We start from the raw sequence: 20,109 nt of genomic DNA, 5'->3' as shown, positions 1-20,109 counted from the left end.
AAATCACAGAGATATTAGCTATGCTCACTGCAACATGACAACAGTAAGGTGTACTCACAGAATACATTAATATCTATTCTCACACTTATGCAATGAGCTCGAGACTCTATACTTTACATACGCAAACCATACACATTTAAAGTACAGTAAAGTATGAAATGTACATACTCATATTTGATTCATTAATATAGATGGCAATTAATCCAACACAAGTCTCAACTAGCTAGTAAAGTTTGACATTGACCATCAACTCAATTATCATTTCCACAGCAAAACTTCAACATATTTAGAAGCAGTTCTGTTACTACATCAACAAAACAAAATGCACATACAGCTGAAATCGTGACATAGTAAGGTAAGGTTCAACCTATCTCAGTCATAAAATTGTCATAACTGGTTTGAGTAGTTTGATCACAAGTTTTGCTCTACCTATCGTTGTTGTTCACTACAATTAAATCAGTTAACATTATTATAAAACCGGCATCACAGACTGTATTGAAGTAAACTTGAACAGCCTGCTATGTTAGAGATTCCTCTCATGTGTCTTCAAATATTGAACTTCACAATGTATTAATACTCTGCAAAGCTGTTTCATTCATTGCATAACAGTGCACATGTCCCACACACCTGTCCTTCCAAACCAAAATGCAAAATCGATTAGACATGCAGTTACACAACTTCCAACACTTCCACCACGCTTCCAATCCAGTTTCTTTATAAAATCCATAAATCAAAGTGATCCGTGCTTTATACACATAACATTGTATGCATTTTAAATTCACATACTTGCAACTTAATTCATTACTCAATCGAGCAAAATGTTCAAAACGTACTCAACTGAAGATGCTGTGTTTGCATCTTGTAGAACAGGTGCTAAAACAGAAGTATGAATTATACAAACAAGACGACAAGAACAATGTCTTTGTAGCTTACTGGAGTAACTACGTTGATACCGATCCTCGGGAAGTGTTGTTGCAACAGAGTTAGGCCGTTTTTTAGAATCGCCAGACTTGGTCCTTCTAAACATAAAAATTTCAAGAAACCCAGAAAAGCATAAACATGCTTAAAATAAACAAATTTATTAAAAATTAAGAATTTAATAATTAGAAGAATAAAATGGCCATCATAGATGTTACGTTTCACTAAATCTCAAATATGATAGGAGTCTTTTTACTCAGCACAAAGTATTATATCAACAACAGTGGATATACTGATATCAGAGAATGATAGTATACAATTTGTTGTTTATGATATACAGTGTACTCTAATACATTGTACACTAACTTGCTAGTCACTAAGGTAACACATCAGATGATCTGCAGCAAAACAATGCCACTTGTTTGCTTACTTTACAGCTAAGAATGGATGTTGAAGAAGCTCAACTGCTGATGCTCTTGTTCCAGGATTAGGATCAAAGCATCTATTACAATAACCGTGCTGCAATAAAATAATACTCATGATCATAGTCAGTGCAACCTTTTGAGAAAACTCTTGGCATCCTCTGACATCTCCTCTGGAATATCGGGATGGATTTTGTGAAACCCAACTTTGAAGACAGCAGCATGAGGGCTACCCAGCTTAAAATAAAAATGCAATAGAGCAAATCATGGCATGTACATAGCACTGGTCATAAGTACTTCAAAGAATGGTGGCAGACCAGTCGCCATTTCTATCACAGTGCAGCCAAGAGACCAAATGTCAGCCTAAAGCAAAGTAAATAATTACTCAAACAAATTTATAAATACTATAACAAGACAAGTATACAAGGCATGCATTGCACACGTGTACACAGTCTGTGCACCTTTCACCCACATGATGTCAATCAAATTCTGGTTTTTAAAAGTCAATTTGACAGAGAGGCACCATAACTTTGGCTGTTTGGTACCAACCAAATGTTGATGGATTTGGCCACAAGGTACCAGTCTCTAAAAAAGGCCATGCCTGCTGAAGTTAGGTATCATCCCTCAAAGTTGGCCGAGAGGTACATCCTTATAATGGTACCTTTCATCCAAGTTTGTATACCTTGATAATATAATTTCACTTCTTAGTTACTTGCCTAAATTGCAGTCAAGGCACCGATAGAGATGCAGCGTCTGCAGCTTGTAATCCCAGCAACCATGTTAGTTGTGAAACTGACAAGTTTTGGTTCTTTCAACACAAAGAGGCTAAACTGCCTCCTCTCCCAAAAATAAATAAAGGTTTAGCCGAAAAGTGCACAAAATCTATACTCACAATGTCCATGAAAATAGTTATGTATGTAACATAAAAAGCTTCTACTGTTTACCACCTTATTCCACTATCACACTGTAAATTAGTTCTTGTCAATTCTAACACAAACATGATGTAGCCAAAAGTTACCATAGTTGTGGTAATATTCAGCCAAATCAACTGAGATGTGCCAAATAATTGATTTCGCTGAAAGACATCAAACTACTATCTGATATCTCTTTGGCTGAACGATGCATTGACTGTACACAAACACACACAAACAAACACACACACACACACACACACACGCATGCACACACGCACGCACTCACATACATGCACGTGCGCACGCACGCACACACACACACACACACACACACACACACACACACGTATATGCCTATACACACGGTTTCGACAAGTTTACAGCATCAAATGCGTAGAATGATAGCTAATGTGACACTAAAATGTATTCTGCACCAAAAACTGTCAAGAGCAAAAGTGTACATACATAATCCAACACCACAACATACTCAGAACTTTGTACAATAGCTCAATACCCTAATGCATTTAATACTATTCTCTAAATAAGTAAGAGCAAAGAGAAAATAGACAAAGCAAAAATGACAGAAATACATAGAATTATTGGATGGCAAAGTATTCATCTGCAATAACATTTTGTAATTGTGTTGCTTCTTTTTGTTTCTTCTGTTGATACAAAAAACCATACCATACCTTCTTAACTGCAGAGTCAACAGACAGTGAAGATACCGTTTATAGCCTAACATGGTTCACATTGCATCATTAAACTCAGTCCCACACTCTCCACCATTCTGTTCAAACCCAGGCCTGGTTCAAACCCAACCACAATACCTTACTACCAGTATATCTAACGTACGTTTCTCATGTCTGCCCTTACCCTATTTAGTCAAACTCAATATTGACTTGACTTAAGCAGTTATTTCTTAACAGTTTTATTACCATAGCACATAAGATAACACCTAGAGTCTAACTCAATATTGACTTAAGAGTTATTTCTTAACAGTTTTATTACTATAGGACATAACATAACACCTAGACAAGACATTAAAAAATCGTGATTGCAAAGATCAGGTGAGATCAAGTTTAGTTAACAAACTGTATCCATGCTAGAGTAGTAAGTGGCTAAAAATAAAAATCATATAATTAGAGAAACTAGAAAAACTATTAGCTGCATTGTTAACATGCTATTGTCAAGGCAGTCTTACTCCAAATATGCTCCATGCTGCCATAGTTCATTAGCCCCTATTGAAAGTGACCATAGTCACACACACAAGCCCCACAGACAACTCTCAAGTAGTTTACCCTATCAGTCAAGAAGAATGGATTTCAAGTAAAACTGATAACATGATAGGTCTCCCTATTATCTCTGTCCAAAAAAGAACAGCTACTATCTAGACAACCAGACCACTAGCAGATGACAGCTTCCAGCAAACAAACTAAAAGCAAAACACTGCGGTCGAAAACCCATAAGTAGCCAAGTAGCCAAGCAGCAAAACTTGCTATACTAATTAACTGCAGCATTCATGCATCTCACATTTACTAAATGTATCTTATACTGTCTACAAGAGGTAAGGGTTTCTTGCCAAGACCAAGTAATGTTTTACTCTGCAAGATTACAAAACTTTTAGTCTCTAGATAGCAAGGAGTCATTTCCCTAAAACATCATTAAAATTACAGTATAGATAACTGAACTACTACTACAGCATTTCCCAGCATTTATCCGGTTGGGGCAACCAGTTATCCCACACTGTCAATCAATTATCCGCTTCAGTCAACCAATTATCCCATTTGGGCAACCAATTATCCGACTCAGCCAATCAATTATCCGATTGGGGCAACCAATTATCCAACTCGTGGTTTTAATTATGAGCATTGTAGTTATAGAAGTGCTGTTTAGAGGAATAATAGCACGTACTGACGGATGTTGTCCCGTTACTGCTGCACCAGTAAACAGGGTAATCCTTGTTTTCGCTATTAAATTAATCGCGGAGGAAAAACCATCAGTAATTCTCTGGTAATTAATTATCGACCACGCGGATTACCACACAGAGAAGTGGCGCAGTTACAGTTGTTGCAGTGACGATCAGACTCTTGTCACAGCAAGACGGCAACTTCTGCTAGATTTGTGTCCTGACGCACTAAAGGACTTAATTAACAGGTGATTTATGTCTCAACGCGCTTTCTAGCTAACATGTACTCACTGTAAAGCTGCACATGCAAGCAAAATTAGAGAGGATATGTACTGTAGAACTCAGCAGAATTAACAACCACACTAGTCAAACACACATTGATAAAGTACATATATATTCTCCAGGTCAATCGCTAGGCAATTGTGAATTTGTTTCACTCAGAATCGAATGAGGGCGCGAAGCTGAGAGTGTCGGTGGTGCAGTGGTCTTTCCTCTCAAGTCAATGAGATTGATGCGAAAAAAAAGACGGCAGAGCTGTTCAGTTGCGCCGCACTGCAGCTGGATGGTCACAGTCACATGTGTAGTAGCTTAATTGTCCTAGCATTCCCACGATGCTATCAATCTGCATCAGAGAGAGTTTTGACTGTGACCCAGAGCACTGAACAACTAACCAGCGAGGCAAGGTGAGAGTTTCATTCGCGAAGTGTACAGGTTGCCAGAGCGAGATTGGATAATTGGTTGCCCCAATCAACTAATTGATTGGCTAAGTCAGATAATTGGTTGATCCAACCGGATACTTGGTTGCCTGAAGCGGATAATTGGTTGACCGAGTCAGATAACTGGTTGCCCCAACCGGATAATTGTGCGGGAAATACTGTAGTAAGCATGATGTTGTCTCCTCAGCCCTATACTATATAGTTGCTCTACACTCAACTTGATATCGTGTCTAATACACTACTACATAGCAGCTTCAACTGGATCTTATATTTGGATATTGATTTCCAGTTCTTTCATTTCACTCCCAAATAACTCCAACACTTGTTTAGGCTGCACTGATTATCAAGGCAGTAATGTTCCATGATTTGCACACTCCAGCATATACCGTATTTGCCCGTAATAACACCCATACCGAAGTAACGCCCATGCCCATATATAAGCCCAGGTACAGCAGGTCAGAACTTTCAGCCCAAAAATGCCCATGCCCAAGTATATGCCCAGATAAGCATGCGCAGAATAAACAACATGGTGTCCGCAGAACATCCGTATCCGTCAGTGTGCATTTGATGACCTGCATGGTGTCAGTGTTGAGTGAAAGTGCTTACCGCTAGACTTATTTCTTCAGTGCAATTACTGATACTGATGCTTTTGACGAGCTTCTTCAAGGCGTCGACTCTAGTTTGCATGGTTAGTTTCTGCGTGTAATGCTGATGGTGTACAGATACCAGTACACCTTTGATCTTGCAAATGGATAATTGCGGGCATTTGTGGTATTTCTGTCTTCGAGTGTCTACATGATGACTAGCCAAATGACAGCATTTTTGTGACCAAATATACACCTACGACCAAAATAACGCCCATGCCCTAATATACATCCGGGAAAGTGTTTCTTTTCTATACACCCAGGGCATTATTACAGGCGAATACGGTATGGTGACTCAACTTTAAGAGATAGTTAGGCCCAGATTACACCAAGTGCACAATAGCCCTGTCCTCAGATAAGAAATGCTATTTTCTGCCCTAGAAGAGCTTAACCGTTTGTCTATTTGTTCATGCTAACATAGAACTGCTCAAAAATGAAAAAGCACTAAAGGGCTAAACCCTTGGCTACTACAACTGATTTTGGTCAGCAACAACACAGAACAGCCACTTCACATGCAAACAACGACACTGCAAGACTAGACCGCCAGGTGTACAGTGCAACAAGCGCATGCCCTACATTCCAATTGTCCAGTTATCAGTCCATCTAATGACACACTGCGCACCTCAAGTCAAAAATATACCTATATCCTATGCAAACAAGAGTTTAGAAATCAACAATGTGTCTACAAGTCTGTATTCATGCTACAATACCTACATACACAGATGTCTGCAGCACTTGCAGTGTTTCATCCAAGTGTATAAAACTATATATCCAGTCAGGGGCAAGATTCATGTCAATGTCTGTAAATAAAAAACTAACCGCCATTCAAAGTGACTTAGAATATAGAGAACTACATGAAGGTATAGTAGACAAAACCTGTCAAAAAATAAAGAAGCACTAAATGGCTAAACACTCGGCTGCTGGCTAAAAAATTTTAGGTCACAAAGTGTTCATCCACCTTGAATCTAATTAGTCAGTACCAATGGAGAGCCTGAGAATGAGGCTGGACACATTGACTGGCACATGGATAATTAACACGGGAATATGATTACATCGACTGGCACACTAATAACAATGAGCGCATGCACTGCATTCCAATTGTCTATGGTCGTTTGGTCCAGCCGGCCGTCAACAGCAGTATTACTGTAACCCTAGCACATGCATGTCTTGGGTTTTACGACAATTTGCACAAAGTAACCAAACCTACTTTCTGACACCTTAAAAAGTGCACGGTCACAGTCAGACATGTGTACTGCATCCCTTTGAAAAGGTGCACTTTTTCAAACACTCAGTAACCGCGAGGACTTAGACGCTCTAATTTGCACTGAAGGCAACACTGACTGAAGCCTCTCTATAGCCTGAATTGGAACGATCAAGACGTTGGCAGTATCAGGTTGCGTTAGACCGGAACTCTGGTAGCTAAATTCTAGACTCTTTAGATACAGTTCTCGGAATTTTTCTTCTAAAACGTCAAACTGACGCTGCTACACTGCAGTTTCAATGAAATTCAACAAGCACCCTCGCACTTCGAGCCAGATCGGAGTTCCTTACACTCTGTACTTGAGCAGAAGCACACGTCACATTCCCATATGTTGCACCTGCCATAGTCATGTTTTCTCTCAGAGTAACCAAGCGCACTCAGTTCACAGTGAGCACCAAAAATTGGTATTGTTTAAAGCTCACACTGCTGCCGTGTCTGTCAATCAACATCTAAATAGCTGGTTTCGCAGTAGTTCGTCTATTGATCTTTGTGCACGTGCAACATACAAGCAGCATTTGAAGGGTTTACTGGCGATCAACACTGATTTGCCAGTACACTTGTTACGTACAATAGCTACAAAGCAAAAGCTAACTCACTTGAAATCAACTCAAGTGCACATGTCCGACCATGACCCTGCACCTTTAACCACATGCAAGTCGATCCAATACACTAAATTCATTAAAAGCACCTAATCATAATACACAAAACAATAATGAACAGGGTTCGAAAAAATCTGGTCGCCAAGTCGCCATATGGCGACCACTTCTAGATGGCTGGCGACTAAACAAACAGTGTGGTCGCTAATTTGGCGACTAGAAAATATTGGTAGTTTCTAGTCTTTCGTGGCAGCGGCTCTTGGATGCGAACCACCTGCTCAGCAGATATTTTGCGTTCCGCTTTCTACTTCTACCATTTAGTGGCACCCTGCAACGTACGCCACCTACTTAACACCTTCATACATATCGTGTAACAACGTATCACCTAGCAATGTATTGCGAGTCATTGCTATTCTCTGGTATACCATCATTTTTACGGACTCTAGTGCCTGTACCGATCTGATTGGTCTGTGCCATCAGCTCCAGACAAATCCAACTAAAGACCCACAGGTGCGTATAATTTTTCAAACAATTGTGGTCACTCCTATCCTTCATAGGCTACACCAACAAATCCAAGTCAACAGCTCTATCATCGACGAGACGCCGTTGAGCAGCAGCTTCTCCCAAATGAAACATGAAATTCGCAGCCAATCGTAGTTGAAGGTGACGGCAACTGCCTATCTAGATCCTTTTCTATGCTGTCAAAGAACCTGACCATCTTGAATTGAGACAAATAAACACTATTATGCAGACGTTTGCAAACGGTGGGCGTAGAAAGTGGCAAAACAAACAGATTTTCCCCAGCAAGCTGCCTAAGTGTCTTTCTATCAAAAGAACTAGACCAAGGTGTACGTCCAGAAGCTCATATGTCTCCTAGTGCTACTAAGAAAGGCTGTTCAAACAAAAGTTTCTACATGTGAAATCTAGGTGTTGAATGAAGCCACGGCGTTTCAGAGACTAACACAGCTAGCCATAGGAAACCACGTGGGGTGTAGGGTTTCCCTGAGAGTTACCGGATCTCCTGTTCTCAGCAAATCAGTAGTGGCACTGAGTCATATAGAGAATTTAATTAAAAAACGCTCAAAGAATGCTCATGTCTTATTGATGGATAGCCAGGATGTGGATGTGATGACAAACCACATAATCACGTTATTAACATTACAAAACCACACAAACACATTTTGTTTGGTTGTAGCTATACAATTAGTGGAAAGTTTCTATAAAATATGAATACTCATACTATTACATAAAAAGAACTCCAAGTACCACACTGTAGATTGAGGTGTTTACTAGCCAATGTTTATCCAACGTTACTGCAAATTCCTAGTTAGGTCTTAATTTAATGTCAAACATGATAATCTGGCAAAGGGTCTCAACAGTGATATTAATGACTTGTTTACTTCTGGAATCTCTGACTTAGAAACTAGTGAAAGTTTGGCGACCAACCGTTCCTCTAGGTAGCCAAACTGGCAACCAGATTCAAACACATTTTTCGAACCCTGATGAAACTGATCAACAGCACAAATAAAAGTCACTGAACAGACTACAACAACACAACACAATATTCCTCAACATTATGTATGACTCACTAATGTACTGTCTTGCCTCGTGCAAGCAAAAATACTAATTTTCAAGCTTATAAATGTCTGTTCCTGTCACAGTGTATGACTAATTATCAGGAGGGCATTTTGACCTAGTCATCCACTGTTCAACTGGTTACTTTGTTCCCAATGCAGGTATCTCACATGAAAAAAAGGGTAAGGATCAAAATTTATCAAGCCATGATACTTAGCATGGTGACTATCATGCAACTGTACAGACCTTCATTCCATATCCTCTCTGGCCAGCATCAATTACTTCTGGAGCCATAAACTGCATTGTCCCTAAATGTGATAGCACTAAAGCAACCCTGCAGACACAATGCATTTTTTAATTTCACCAGTAAATGATGCACTGCTAGGATTGATGCCAGACAGTCGTTTTGATGTACCAAAGTCAGATATCTTGACAACACCACTGTATGTATTCACCAATACATTGTCACCTACAGACACAACAAAACATGCTATGCTAATTCAAATACAAGATTCTGATCATTCACCTTTAATATCTCTGTGAACTATTTTTTGGTTATGCTATTTGCACAAAAAGCAATTATATAATTTGTCTCTTCTATTTTAGTTTATTATTATTGACTTACCAAATAATTCAATCCTGCTACAATCTGCCGTGTGTAATGTCGAATTATCTTCTCATCGTTCTTCAAAGGACCCCAGTGTTTCTTCAGTAAAGATGCCAAGCTCCCTATGAGTATTCAACATAATCTCATGTTTTGTAGACAGTCCCTCCTTCTAGTTCGTCATTCTTAAGTACATTACATGTAATGAGAAAGAGGAAGAGCCTGGATAGCACTGAAAACAAAACTAAGGCCACAAGAAAGACGGGCTTATAAAACTCAATAACTTCATCAATAATATACAAAAACACCAAATCAACCATCCTAAATGAACTTACATAATCTTATCAACTAGGAGTAAAACACAATAATTTTCATCATGTCTGTGTATGTGGACGAGCCCATAAATTAAGCACTTTGCCCAAGAATTGATGCAATAACAAATCTATCAGTTGCAAAAGCCTGAAGCTGTAGAAATCCACAAGTTATGTAAATCAATCTAAGCACTATCAACAAATAATTGTCAAATCAAAAGAGAATACAACTACATCAGGCTTTCAGTAAGAACGCAATGAGAGAATCATATGTCAAAGTTACTAAAATGTACAAGACACCAAAGCGGTAAGCGGGTTATGTTGTTTGGACTACAGTTAGACACACCCCTTATTAAAAACAAAACCACCCATTCTACTGTAACTCTACCAGTGGCGAATCCAGATGGTATCTGCCCTTTGGCTCACTGTTATCTCCCACACTTACATGATCATCGCATAACTTTGGTCAGTTTCAAAATTAGCACAACTAAAACAGCATGTTTAAAACACAAAAATATTACCAGACACGAGGAAGCTGGTAGACGTTTTCTGACTTAGTAAAACAGAAGATAATGACATAGCCATGATCAGATGAGCAACTATGGCACTTGTATTAAGCTGGCAATTAGTTTGTTTCCAACATCACCTAAATATCATTGCATACACATAATTGTCACATAAGGCCACACCGAAAAAGTTCTTCGTTTCAGGTAACCCGACCAACCGTCTCTTAGAGGTTTTTACGTGTCTTCAAACATGTTGCAAGCATGTGCATCTATCACTTATTCCTGTCGTGCACAGTGCGCACAGATACAAGGTTAGTATTGCACAGTATACACAACATGTAACTGCCATGCCTGCATAGCGGTTTCTGTCACAGTTCTGGATAACAGTCTTTCCATCGTTAATTCTAGGATACTGCAGGTCAAAGAATCATCTCTGCTGAAAGACATTCTTTGCATGATACAACAATGCAAGCGCACGCACTGGGTCTGATGTCTGTGCAGACAGCATCAAATCCAAGAATTCGCTATAATGCAGTGCCAGATGATGATGGTGGATTGCATTGAGAGTTTGGTAGACATCATGTGTTTTTACCTTAGAGGCTGCTACAATGCAAACTTGTCAGCAAGTTAATTACAGCTGAATGTACATGTAAACAATGTCATAAACCTACTGATGCAGAAGGCATCGGAGTAGTGTCTCCCCAACCACCTACACCAGCATGGATCGTCTAGTTGCCATTATTGATACGGACTACTGTCCTCGAATTCCCGGTTTGTGTCTGTGACAATGAGGGTAAGTACTTACAGTCCATGTACATACCACGTACAGTTCATCTCGCGGTCCATTGTTCGCACGTTGTGGATGATCGACGACCCCATGTAATGCATTTAATGTATGTATGTATTTTTAAATTTAAAAAATGTGGAAAATAGAAAAAGTTCCGACCAAACTCGGTTTTTTACTCTATGTTACCCAAAACAAAAATATTTCTCAGTGTGGCCTAACAAACATTAATGACTCAGTTAGTGTAGTTTAAGTGGCTGTAAAAGACAACAAGTGCCATAAATTCTATGCAGTGTAAAGGTAGTAATGTCAGTCCCATACATATTAGCCTGCCAGCTATCACTTGTAACATTGCTGTCAGCATAGCATTAATCAACCTATGTGCAGAAAGACCTACTATAATATTTGTGTTCAATTACCTGAACCCAGTGTTCAATTATCTTATTCAGGCAATCAATTATCTGAATTGGGCATTCAATTATCTGACTCAGGCATTCAGTTATCCACTGCTTATGGTTGTGCATGAAAAACTAAATAACTTACATGGTCTGCAGTTGGGCAGCTGTTGAAATATCATCACTCATCAGTTGTCTCTATGCAATAATTTGTAATTAATCTTGAAGTTAGCATATGTGTCGTTAGCGTGTGTGTTATGTTGCTTTGGAAATAGATAACACGTCTGCTTTGCATTGACTTTGTGGCCCACACTTCCACGCTGGTTTGAGCTGTTGCAAGCGAACTAGCATCACATATCTACCCATGAAGCTTTCGACGTTCTGCTCTGTCCCTCAATTTCGTGAGGTGTAATCTACATACTCTGTAAGCCGCGTCCTGCTCGAGACCATACAATACTTCCATTTGTCAATAAATTGCTAGAGGGTGTTGAACAAATCAAAAAGCTCAACTTTCATTACTTATCGTCTTCCTATGTCAGTTGAATCAATCATTTATTGATCAGCTGAAACTTAGTGAGCATCATAGAAAGATGTCATGAAAGCAATGTGCACTGTTTTGACTTACGTGTCAGACTAAATTATTACTATAAATACGGTACTTCCATGCCAGATCCTCAGATAATTGATTGCCTGAATCAAATTATTGAACACCAATCCGGATAATTGATGCAAAATATTATAGTTGCTCACTGTTACTGTTAAATTTCATCAGTTTGCTACTCAGTAAATCAGTCTTGACTGCCAAAAGAATAAATGGCAATTCATAATGATAAATGCTGTTTTAATTAAATTCATCAACAGCAAAACGATAATAATAACTTCATGACCACGACCTTTTCTAAGCCAAAATCAGAAAATTTCTTAAGCCTATTTGTGACACATATTAGTGTCCACAAATATTAAACAAATAGCTAACTCTTCAGACTCTCTTGCACTCTTGGTAAGTGTGCATTTCCTTAACACCAACTAGCTCAGCAGGGAGAGCCAGTGGAGATACTATGGTAAAGTGAAAGTAACACGCTGGTAGAAGTAACAATAAACATCACAGTAGAAGTAAGCATGTGCAGTGTGTCAGATTCTCCATCATAAAGAATTAAGAACTTTTAACCAGTCCTCTGTGAGTTCTACCCAGATTACTCATCCTGATAAGATGGTAGAAAAAGAAACAAAATTTTGACATACAATGTGTGTCTCCATTCAACCTCCACCATCTCCACCAAATGCTCAACCAAAGTCAGTTGGTAAAAAGGCCTGTTGAGCTGATGAAAGTCAAAAATGTGCCCAAATTAGAAAACAAGCAAATCTCAGTACAACGAATGGACATAAAACTTACCAGCAGATACTACTTTCTAAACATCATATCACTAAATTAGTTTAATTAATACAGTCACTAAGACACAGAGACAAACATAGCACCTCATTATAACCGACAAACAAGCTCATAAATACCTGTATGTACCTTGCGAATTCAGGGAAAAAGAAAATAATAGAACAACATTCACAATACTAAGGAAATTTTAGGTAAAACACCAGCTATCCTTCACTCTGGGAATACTTAACTATCACATAAAGAACCTCGAGTTAGCTACATGGCTTCCTCAAGAATTGATCTTGACTCAACATTCATTGCTTTTACTCACATCTTATGTCAAGCTGTCTCCTTTGTTTCATCAAACAAATATACAGTGGAACATGTCTTTGTGACCACACAACAAATGCGAGCACCTAAGAAATGCGAGCACCTAAGAAATGCGGATAGTTGGTGGTAGTCCCTTGAAACTCAATAGAGCCAGGAAAAAGTGGGCAACTGTGAATCACAAATAGCAGACACAAATCTATGTCCCTATGATGTGTTTTGACCTTTGAAATCCAGACGTCACAACACGAGAAGGCCATTGTCAAGAATCAGAGCACATTGAAGCAGTCTACCATTTGTGTGATTGTCACATTCATCCTGACATCTACTGTACATACAGTTTAACTACTTCTGGTGTAGGATAGTGTTTGCTTTTATGTGTTTGGCTACACGTGTAAGTACGTATATTGATCTGCTTTATTAGTACAATACATATTTGGATTGTCATTACGTTACACATAAGAACATTGATTGGTCTACATATACACATGCCAGTCTGTCTAACAATGGGACCACCTGAGAATTAGGGGCAGTTAAGAACAGTCCCTTGGGTAGTCACAATTCACAGGTTCCACTGTGTCAACACCCACATTCCAAAAAGAATAGACTAAAGCTTGTGATTTGTCTTCACAATAGTTATGAGATCACCCATAACACTGTTATAACTGATAAGTTAATACTCACCTCCAGGCACTCGCTCCATAAAAATCTTGAAGAAACCATCCTCACTTCGAGACCCAAGGTAGCGAACAATGTTATTATTGTGAAGCTGCTGATGAAGTCGTATCTCTTCATGGAGAGGCTGCACATCACTATGACAAAAGGACAACAGTAATGCTATGTCTGCTACTCCTATCTTTATAGTCATACACACTTCATAGATTTACATATTACTGATATGCATATCACTGATACAGGCATTGTTCATGTGACTACAAGCAATGAAATTGCTCCTGTAAATTCATGTCAAGATTGCATCCATATGAACTCATGGTATGTCTGGAAACAATATTCCTGTTTGAGATTACTGCAACCCAAATGCAGACCAGAAACAAAAATTGACATTGTCAGACATAAACATATAATTCAGCTACAAACTAATACCATCATATTGCACTTTAGCAAAGTTGTCAATTATCTTGATTTACATTTGACTAGTAATGGAAGCTGTGTTTACACTGTCACTTCCACAGCTATGAGCCTTCTGAAACCATGATAGAATTGACCTGACAAATTATGGATATTTTATTTAAGTGTGCTGCTTGTAAAATCTATCTAAAATCCTACAAAGCAACTGTTGTTTCACATAACTGCAAAGTCAGCAAGTAGTCTGTAATCGTAGACGTGCAAGTACAGTAATAAAAGTTATCACATACGTGGCATAACTATCACTCCTGGTTATGCAATGTTAGGTTCCTGTATAAATGTTGTAAGCAAAAAAGCGATTGATTTTGTATCAGCAGCTGCTAACAGATAAGTTATGTTGTTTATTCCAACAAGACATGAACTACACTGTTCTGGTAAGAACCTCTTTCATGAATGTTTTGTGGATCTGATTGGTGGTTTGTCCATTGACTCTGTCTGCCACGTATGACATAAATGAAATACTGATATGTGATTGGGCATGGGGTGTGGCACATTCCTGAAGCGTGACAAGACATAGCCAGCCAGCCAGCCAGCCACATAACCAGTCATAAACATAGCCAGCCATAAGCATAGACCGGAAGCCAGTTCACCCTTATTCGTTTTGAGTAACTACTTGCCAAGTCTAGTGACTTTACAAAGGCCTGTTTCTTACGGCTCACAGCTGAATTATTTTTGGTTTCTGTGTTGTGTCTTAATCCAAATTAGTTTTAAACCAAATCTTGATACTAATGGACACAGCTACCAAACATAAATTGCTGCTCATATCTATAGAGTCCACATGTCTGCAAAGTATAAGTGTATCTATCTATATACACTGTACCTCTACAACAGAACAACAGTCCATAAAATACAACTTTCAACTAGCAAAAAGCAAATTTGATATCCTACTTGTTTAACTACTTCATCTCATACACGTTTAACCTTACACCAGTCTCACAATCTCTCACCCAAGAGCACAGATGGCAAAATACAAGACGTGGCATTACCTCACACTGTTTCAGCACGTAAAAAATTTCAGAACAAAGACCATACTCAATTTAGAATCAAAACAACTTGAATAGTCTAACACCAACATATCAAGACTGACACGTTACTGATGCATTACTGATGCATTATAATCATTTAACCAAACAACAGTGTTCTTAACGACAACCAGTCTTCAGTAAAACCATTCGATGCCTGTTGCATCTTTGACATATACGCATGTGTGTTTGCACTGTTTTATATCAACTACTGATAAGCTCGTGTCTATATGTGCATCTGCGACAGCTGACAGACCTTTTGTCTTTCTCAGGAACTTCCTTAATAGCCAGGCGCTGTTTGGTGCTTGAATGAAATCCTGCATAGACGACACCAAATGTTCCTCGACCGAGAATAACTCTTTCATTTGTTTTCTCATCATATTCATACTCATACTATATTCACACAACTCTGATAAACATGCAATCCAACCCTGGCAAACAGCTCACATACAGGAAATCCCTCCTCCTCCTGATCAATGTCTTGTCCTACCTCCTCCAGATCCACAATACGCATAGACAATTCATGAAACCTAATCATCACCATAGAGGCACAAGCAGACAACCCAACCAACAACTTGTCTACCTTTGTCTGTGAGCTATAGATGGAAAGAAGACCTGAAAGTCATCAGAGTTTTCTTGCACATAGAGGAACAAACATCTCTCCTCCCTCTTGTACAGGCTAATACAGAACAGCCATTTGTCATGAAAGGCTGCACCATGTGTTGTACAACTCACCTAACACTTTTGATTGAGTCAGCAGAAAATTTCCAGTTGTGGGGAAACTAGAAACAGACAGAATGACGTTAGATACTTAATAAGAACATGCAGCCCAGCAATGCCACTCTAAGAGCCACAATCTGCTTAGAGTCAATGAGTGACAATTTCATTGTTCACATTTATGTCACAATAGCAAAGCTCGTGACCACATTAAACGGCTCTCACTTCAGGATTCGGTTGCGTAGAGTCATCTGCCATAAATATGCCAATACAATTCAATAGAACAATTTGAAATGCACCATTAAGGTTTCGAAACAATCCACTGACCAGGAGTCAAGTTGATTTATCATAACAGCCATCAGCTGTTACACCCTAACATCCCTTAATAATTGCATTTGTAAACCCCAATTGCTTTTGAACACACACATCATACATCCCATTACAATGTCCATGCATTGTTGCTATAGACATATTCACGCTTCCATGTAAAAACACAAAAACACTGTTAACATATCCAACATATTCATACCTTTTCCAACGACTGAGGCCAGCATACGTGACACAGCTCAATGGACTAAAGAACAGGAAAACAAGCGGTAACACATATAAGTCTTCACATAAGCGTAAGACCCATCACCTATAGGCTTCACCGGCTGAGTAAAGATTGCATAAATGATTTAACGTGTTAGAGCCAATTAGCCAAAAAAGAGACATAACTGCTCATGCAGAACCCACCACCCAGAATAGAAGCCACAACAGCACCCCTAAAACTACAGTGTATTGCTTTTGTTAGAGAGATGCCTTAGGAGGGACCACATTATCAATCTGTGGTCCAATTTTGACCAAACTATGACAACCATACATTATTCCAATAGGTAAACCATCCAGGCTTCTGTTGACAGAAGCAGTACTTTACATAAAATTACATTGGTTTGAGGTCACAGACAACTGGCATACCCTTATGACTTCATAAAACCAGTAACTTATGACTCACAAGACCAACTAACTTACCTTCTCATCGGTGTCTGTGTGTACAACCACATAACTTGGGACATAGATTTTGCTCGGTTCAAGAACAAGCACCTGATGTCACACAAACACACAACATCAGTACACATCTGTAAACATGTGTCCCCAAAATGAGAATAGTACTGGAAATCTGACTGCAGCTGTTGTTTCAACTGTAGCCTCAACAAAAAAATCCATCCAGAAATCAAATCCCTACATTGCAAACCACTTGTCTCATAAGACGTTAATACCAGAAACCCAGACCATAAGTTTGTGTACCGTTTTCTCTTGGCTTACATTCTCAGTCTCATCCTTCCTCAAAGAGTTGATCAAGTTGATGTTTCCAAGAGTTGATTTGAGATACCTATGGAACATAGTCAAAGCCTCTATCCCATAAAGGTGCCGATTGAAACCTTCGATAATTCTAACCATACTGGTGGCTTCATCTTGAACATACACTCAGCAGCGGCACACGCTTTGCTGTAGTCTTCAGCCAATACACTTATCTCAAAGAATGTGGCCACATCCCAGTAGTCTTGTAAAGACTCCAGGCTCCCCTTCTTTCCCAAGAGATTGTTCAATGTGATGCCTTCATGTCAACAGTTACATAGCAAATGTAAAAGTGAGCAAAATACACGTAGAAATGACTTCTAAACCTATTCTTTGTAGTTCTGTTGATTTGTTGAACTGTTTGCCTGATATGACAAGCAGAGTTGCCAGATTGATACCAGCATACACATTAGGTTGGACATCAAACCCCTGTCGATACCACACAATAGCATTTTCTAACGATTCTTGGTCTCCATACTCAGATTCAACAAATATGTCTTTGTAAATGCGTCCACAAAGACAGAGAAGATCAGGTACATGGTTCTCTTTCTTTTTCAATACCTACAACACAACAGTCAGATGTGACTAATAACGTCAATCATCAGTCCTACTTCTTTTAGAATCGCCAAGGCTTTCTCCCTGTCACCTTCATTTTTCCGTCTGTAAACGACATTGACACACAATGTATAATACAAAACAGCAGTTTGTGACTCTTACAGCTACCGATTCAAAGCAAAGGCATAATGCTGTTGAACAGCAGCCTTCTGTGTTTGCTCATCAACAGGTAACTGCTCAACTAGATTCACCATAGCATCATAATCCTATTCAAGAGAAGCAGTGTTTGCCACTGTATTTTTGGGTACCGGTGAGTGTCTTGCCTGCATGTCCCTGTATGTCAGTAGCAACTGTACAATAATATCTCCTGAGTACAAACGTGGATCTTCATCCATCATCTTCTTGATTCTTCCCAACTCCTGCTCAGAAAAAAGAGAACAGCTACCAAAAAAGCATAGAAAACAGACAGACAATAGACAGAGAGACAGACAAACAGAGAGAAAGAGAGACAGACAAACAGAGACAAAAGACAGCAACAGACCAACAAACAGACAGACAGACAAACACACAGGCAAGCAAGCATACAAGTAAACATGTAAGTGTGTGTGCATGCACATGTACACACACACACACACACACACACACACACACACACACACACACACACACACACACACACACGACCTCTTTAAGTTCTTCTCCTTTCGAATTTTCCCTGGCTTTACGTAAAGCACTTAGAAAATACTCCTTGTGCTGCTTACGAGCTGCCACATCCATTTCCTGCAACATCCTTCGAAACTTCCGAACCAATGGCACTCCTGTTCGTGTCCCATTCTGTTTTCCACCTCCATGTTGAACTTCAGTAGCAATAACACTGCCGTCTTCCAACACATAATAAGGAACAAACTTGTAGGTAGTGCACGACAGCTACATAACAACAACAGAATATATCTACAAACCAGCCCAATAAATGCGATCATAGTATGAGTATGTGGCAACCAAATAGTTACTAAGTATGTATGGCAACTAAATATTCCTTCGAAATGAATGAGCTACCAAATGAAAGATTATCATGTGGCTCACAGAGAATCATTCCATGTAACTTACAGATGCTAATAAAGTGACTCAGATTAATTTTCCATTAAAACAATGACAACTTCCTCTCAAAATCGGCTACTTACATTAATAATAACTCTGTTTGAAATCAATCAATCAGTCAATCAAAATTGAAATGACCAGTCAACATTACCAACTGCCTAAACCTCTAACCTAATTAATTTCAGTTGACAGTAATCACAAGTTGTGAGTGTATCAGTATATATACTAAAACATATTAAGAACGTAAATCCATAATCACCACTTGTCCAAACCCACTGAAGACACCATGTCAAGTAAGTTCTAGGTACCCTACTGCTACTAATGTTTTTCAAGTAATAATCTTTTCAAAAATTTTGCCTTCGAAAAATAATAGGATAACAAACAAGAAAAAATAATATTTTGGTCTCGAAATGCCACCACTTCCAGTGTGATACAGCTTCTGTGGAGAGTCAACTATAATTATAGTAGAAAACATATTTCGTCGTATTAAATCAAATATTACTCATCAAGACCTCGAAAAGTTGGATTGGTAAAAATATTCTAAATTATTTTTCAGTCTCGAAAAACATTAGGAGCAGTAGGGTAATACTCTAGTCCAGTACAACTATACCTAAGTGTATAGATAATCATCATCATCACACACTGATTTTACAACCTTGACCTTTAGCAACGCCAACGTCTCTTCCTCATCCTTGTCAAGAAATGTTACGATGTTGTGTAGCATATCGAAGCTGTCTCGCACTCCCAGCTGATAGAACAGCGGTGCTCGCTGAGCACTTTCGCTTAGGTCACCAACCACGACATCTGCATAGTAGAAACGATCAAGGGCTGACGTTTCACCGAAATCAAGCTTGTCGAAGGGGATCCTGTCAATCTTCACATTCAGCGGAAGATCTTTGGTGGCGGCATCGAGCGCACTAAACGCAATACCAGCTTCTCTGGTGTCTGGGTGAACAGAAATGATGTTCAGTTTCGAAATATCCAT

The 20,109-nt window shown here is 39.0% G+C and overlaps 1 protein-coding gene across 1 annotated transcript; it reads right to left on the bottom strand.

The window, feature by feature from the left end:
• Positions 1 to 201: 201 nt before the first annotated feature.
• Positions 202 to 19,962, bottom strand: LOC134186700 (mitogen-activated protein kinase kinase kinase 15-like). Its single transcript, XM_062654723.1, has 26 exons — positions 19,786 to 19,962; positions 18,711 to 18,953; positions 18,350 to 18,445; positions 18,195 to 18,292; positions 18,083 to 18,131; positions 17,798 to 18,032; positions 17,571 to 17,730; positions 17,421 to 17,505; positions 17,286 to 17,354; positions 17,145 to 17,216; positions 16,663 to 16,707; positions 16,152 to 16,198; positions 16,000 to 16,095; positions 15,868 to 15,946; positions 15,673 to 15,809; positions 13,933 to 14,060; positions 9,578 to 9,681; positions 9,479 to 9,512; positions 9,317 to 9,421; positions 9,199 to 9,260; positions 1,638 to 1,703; positions 1,477 to 1,577; positions 1,349 to 1,420; positions 934 to 1,019; positions 834 to 873; positions 202 to 304 (listed from the first exon to the last, which is right to left on the bottom strand). Exons 1-26 carry the CDS (start codon positions 19,846 to 19,848, stop codon positions 259 to 261), a joined length of 2,418 nt encoding a protein of 805 aa, XP_062510707.1. The 5' UTR covers positions 19,849 to 19,962; the 3' UTR covers positions 202 to 258.
• Between the last annotated feature and the right edge of the window lie 147 nt (positions 19,963 to 20,109).

The sequence above is a fragment of the Corticium candelabrum genome, chromosome 11 (genome assembly GCF_963422355.1).
Source record: "Corticium candelabrum chromosome 11, ooCorCand1.1, whole genome shotgun sequence".
Taxonomy (NCBI): Eukaryota; Metazoa; Porifera; class Homoscleromorpha; order Homosclerophorida; family Plakinidae; genus Corticium; species Corticium candelabrum.
Note: the sequence above shows the minus strand (reverse complement) of the source record. Positions and strands in the feature narration are given on the sequence as shown.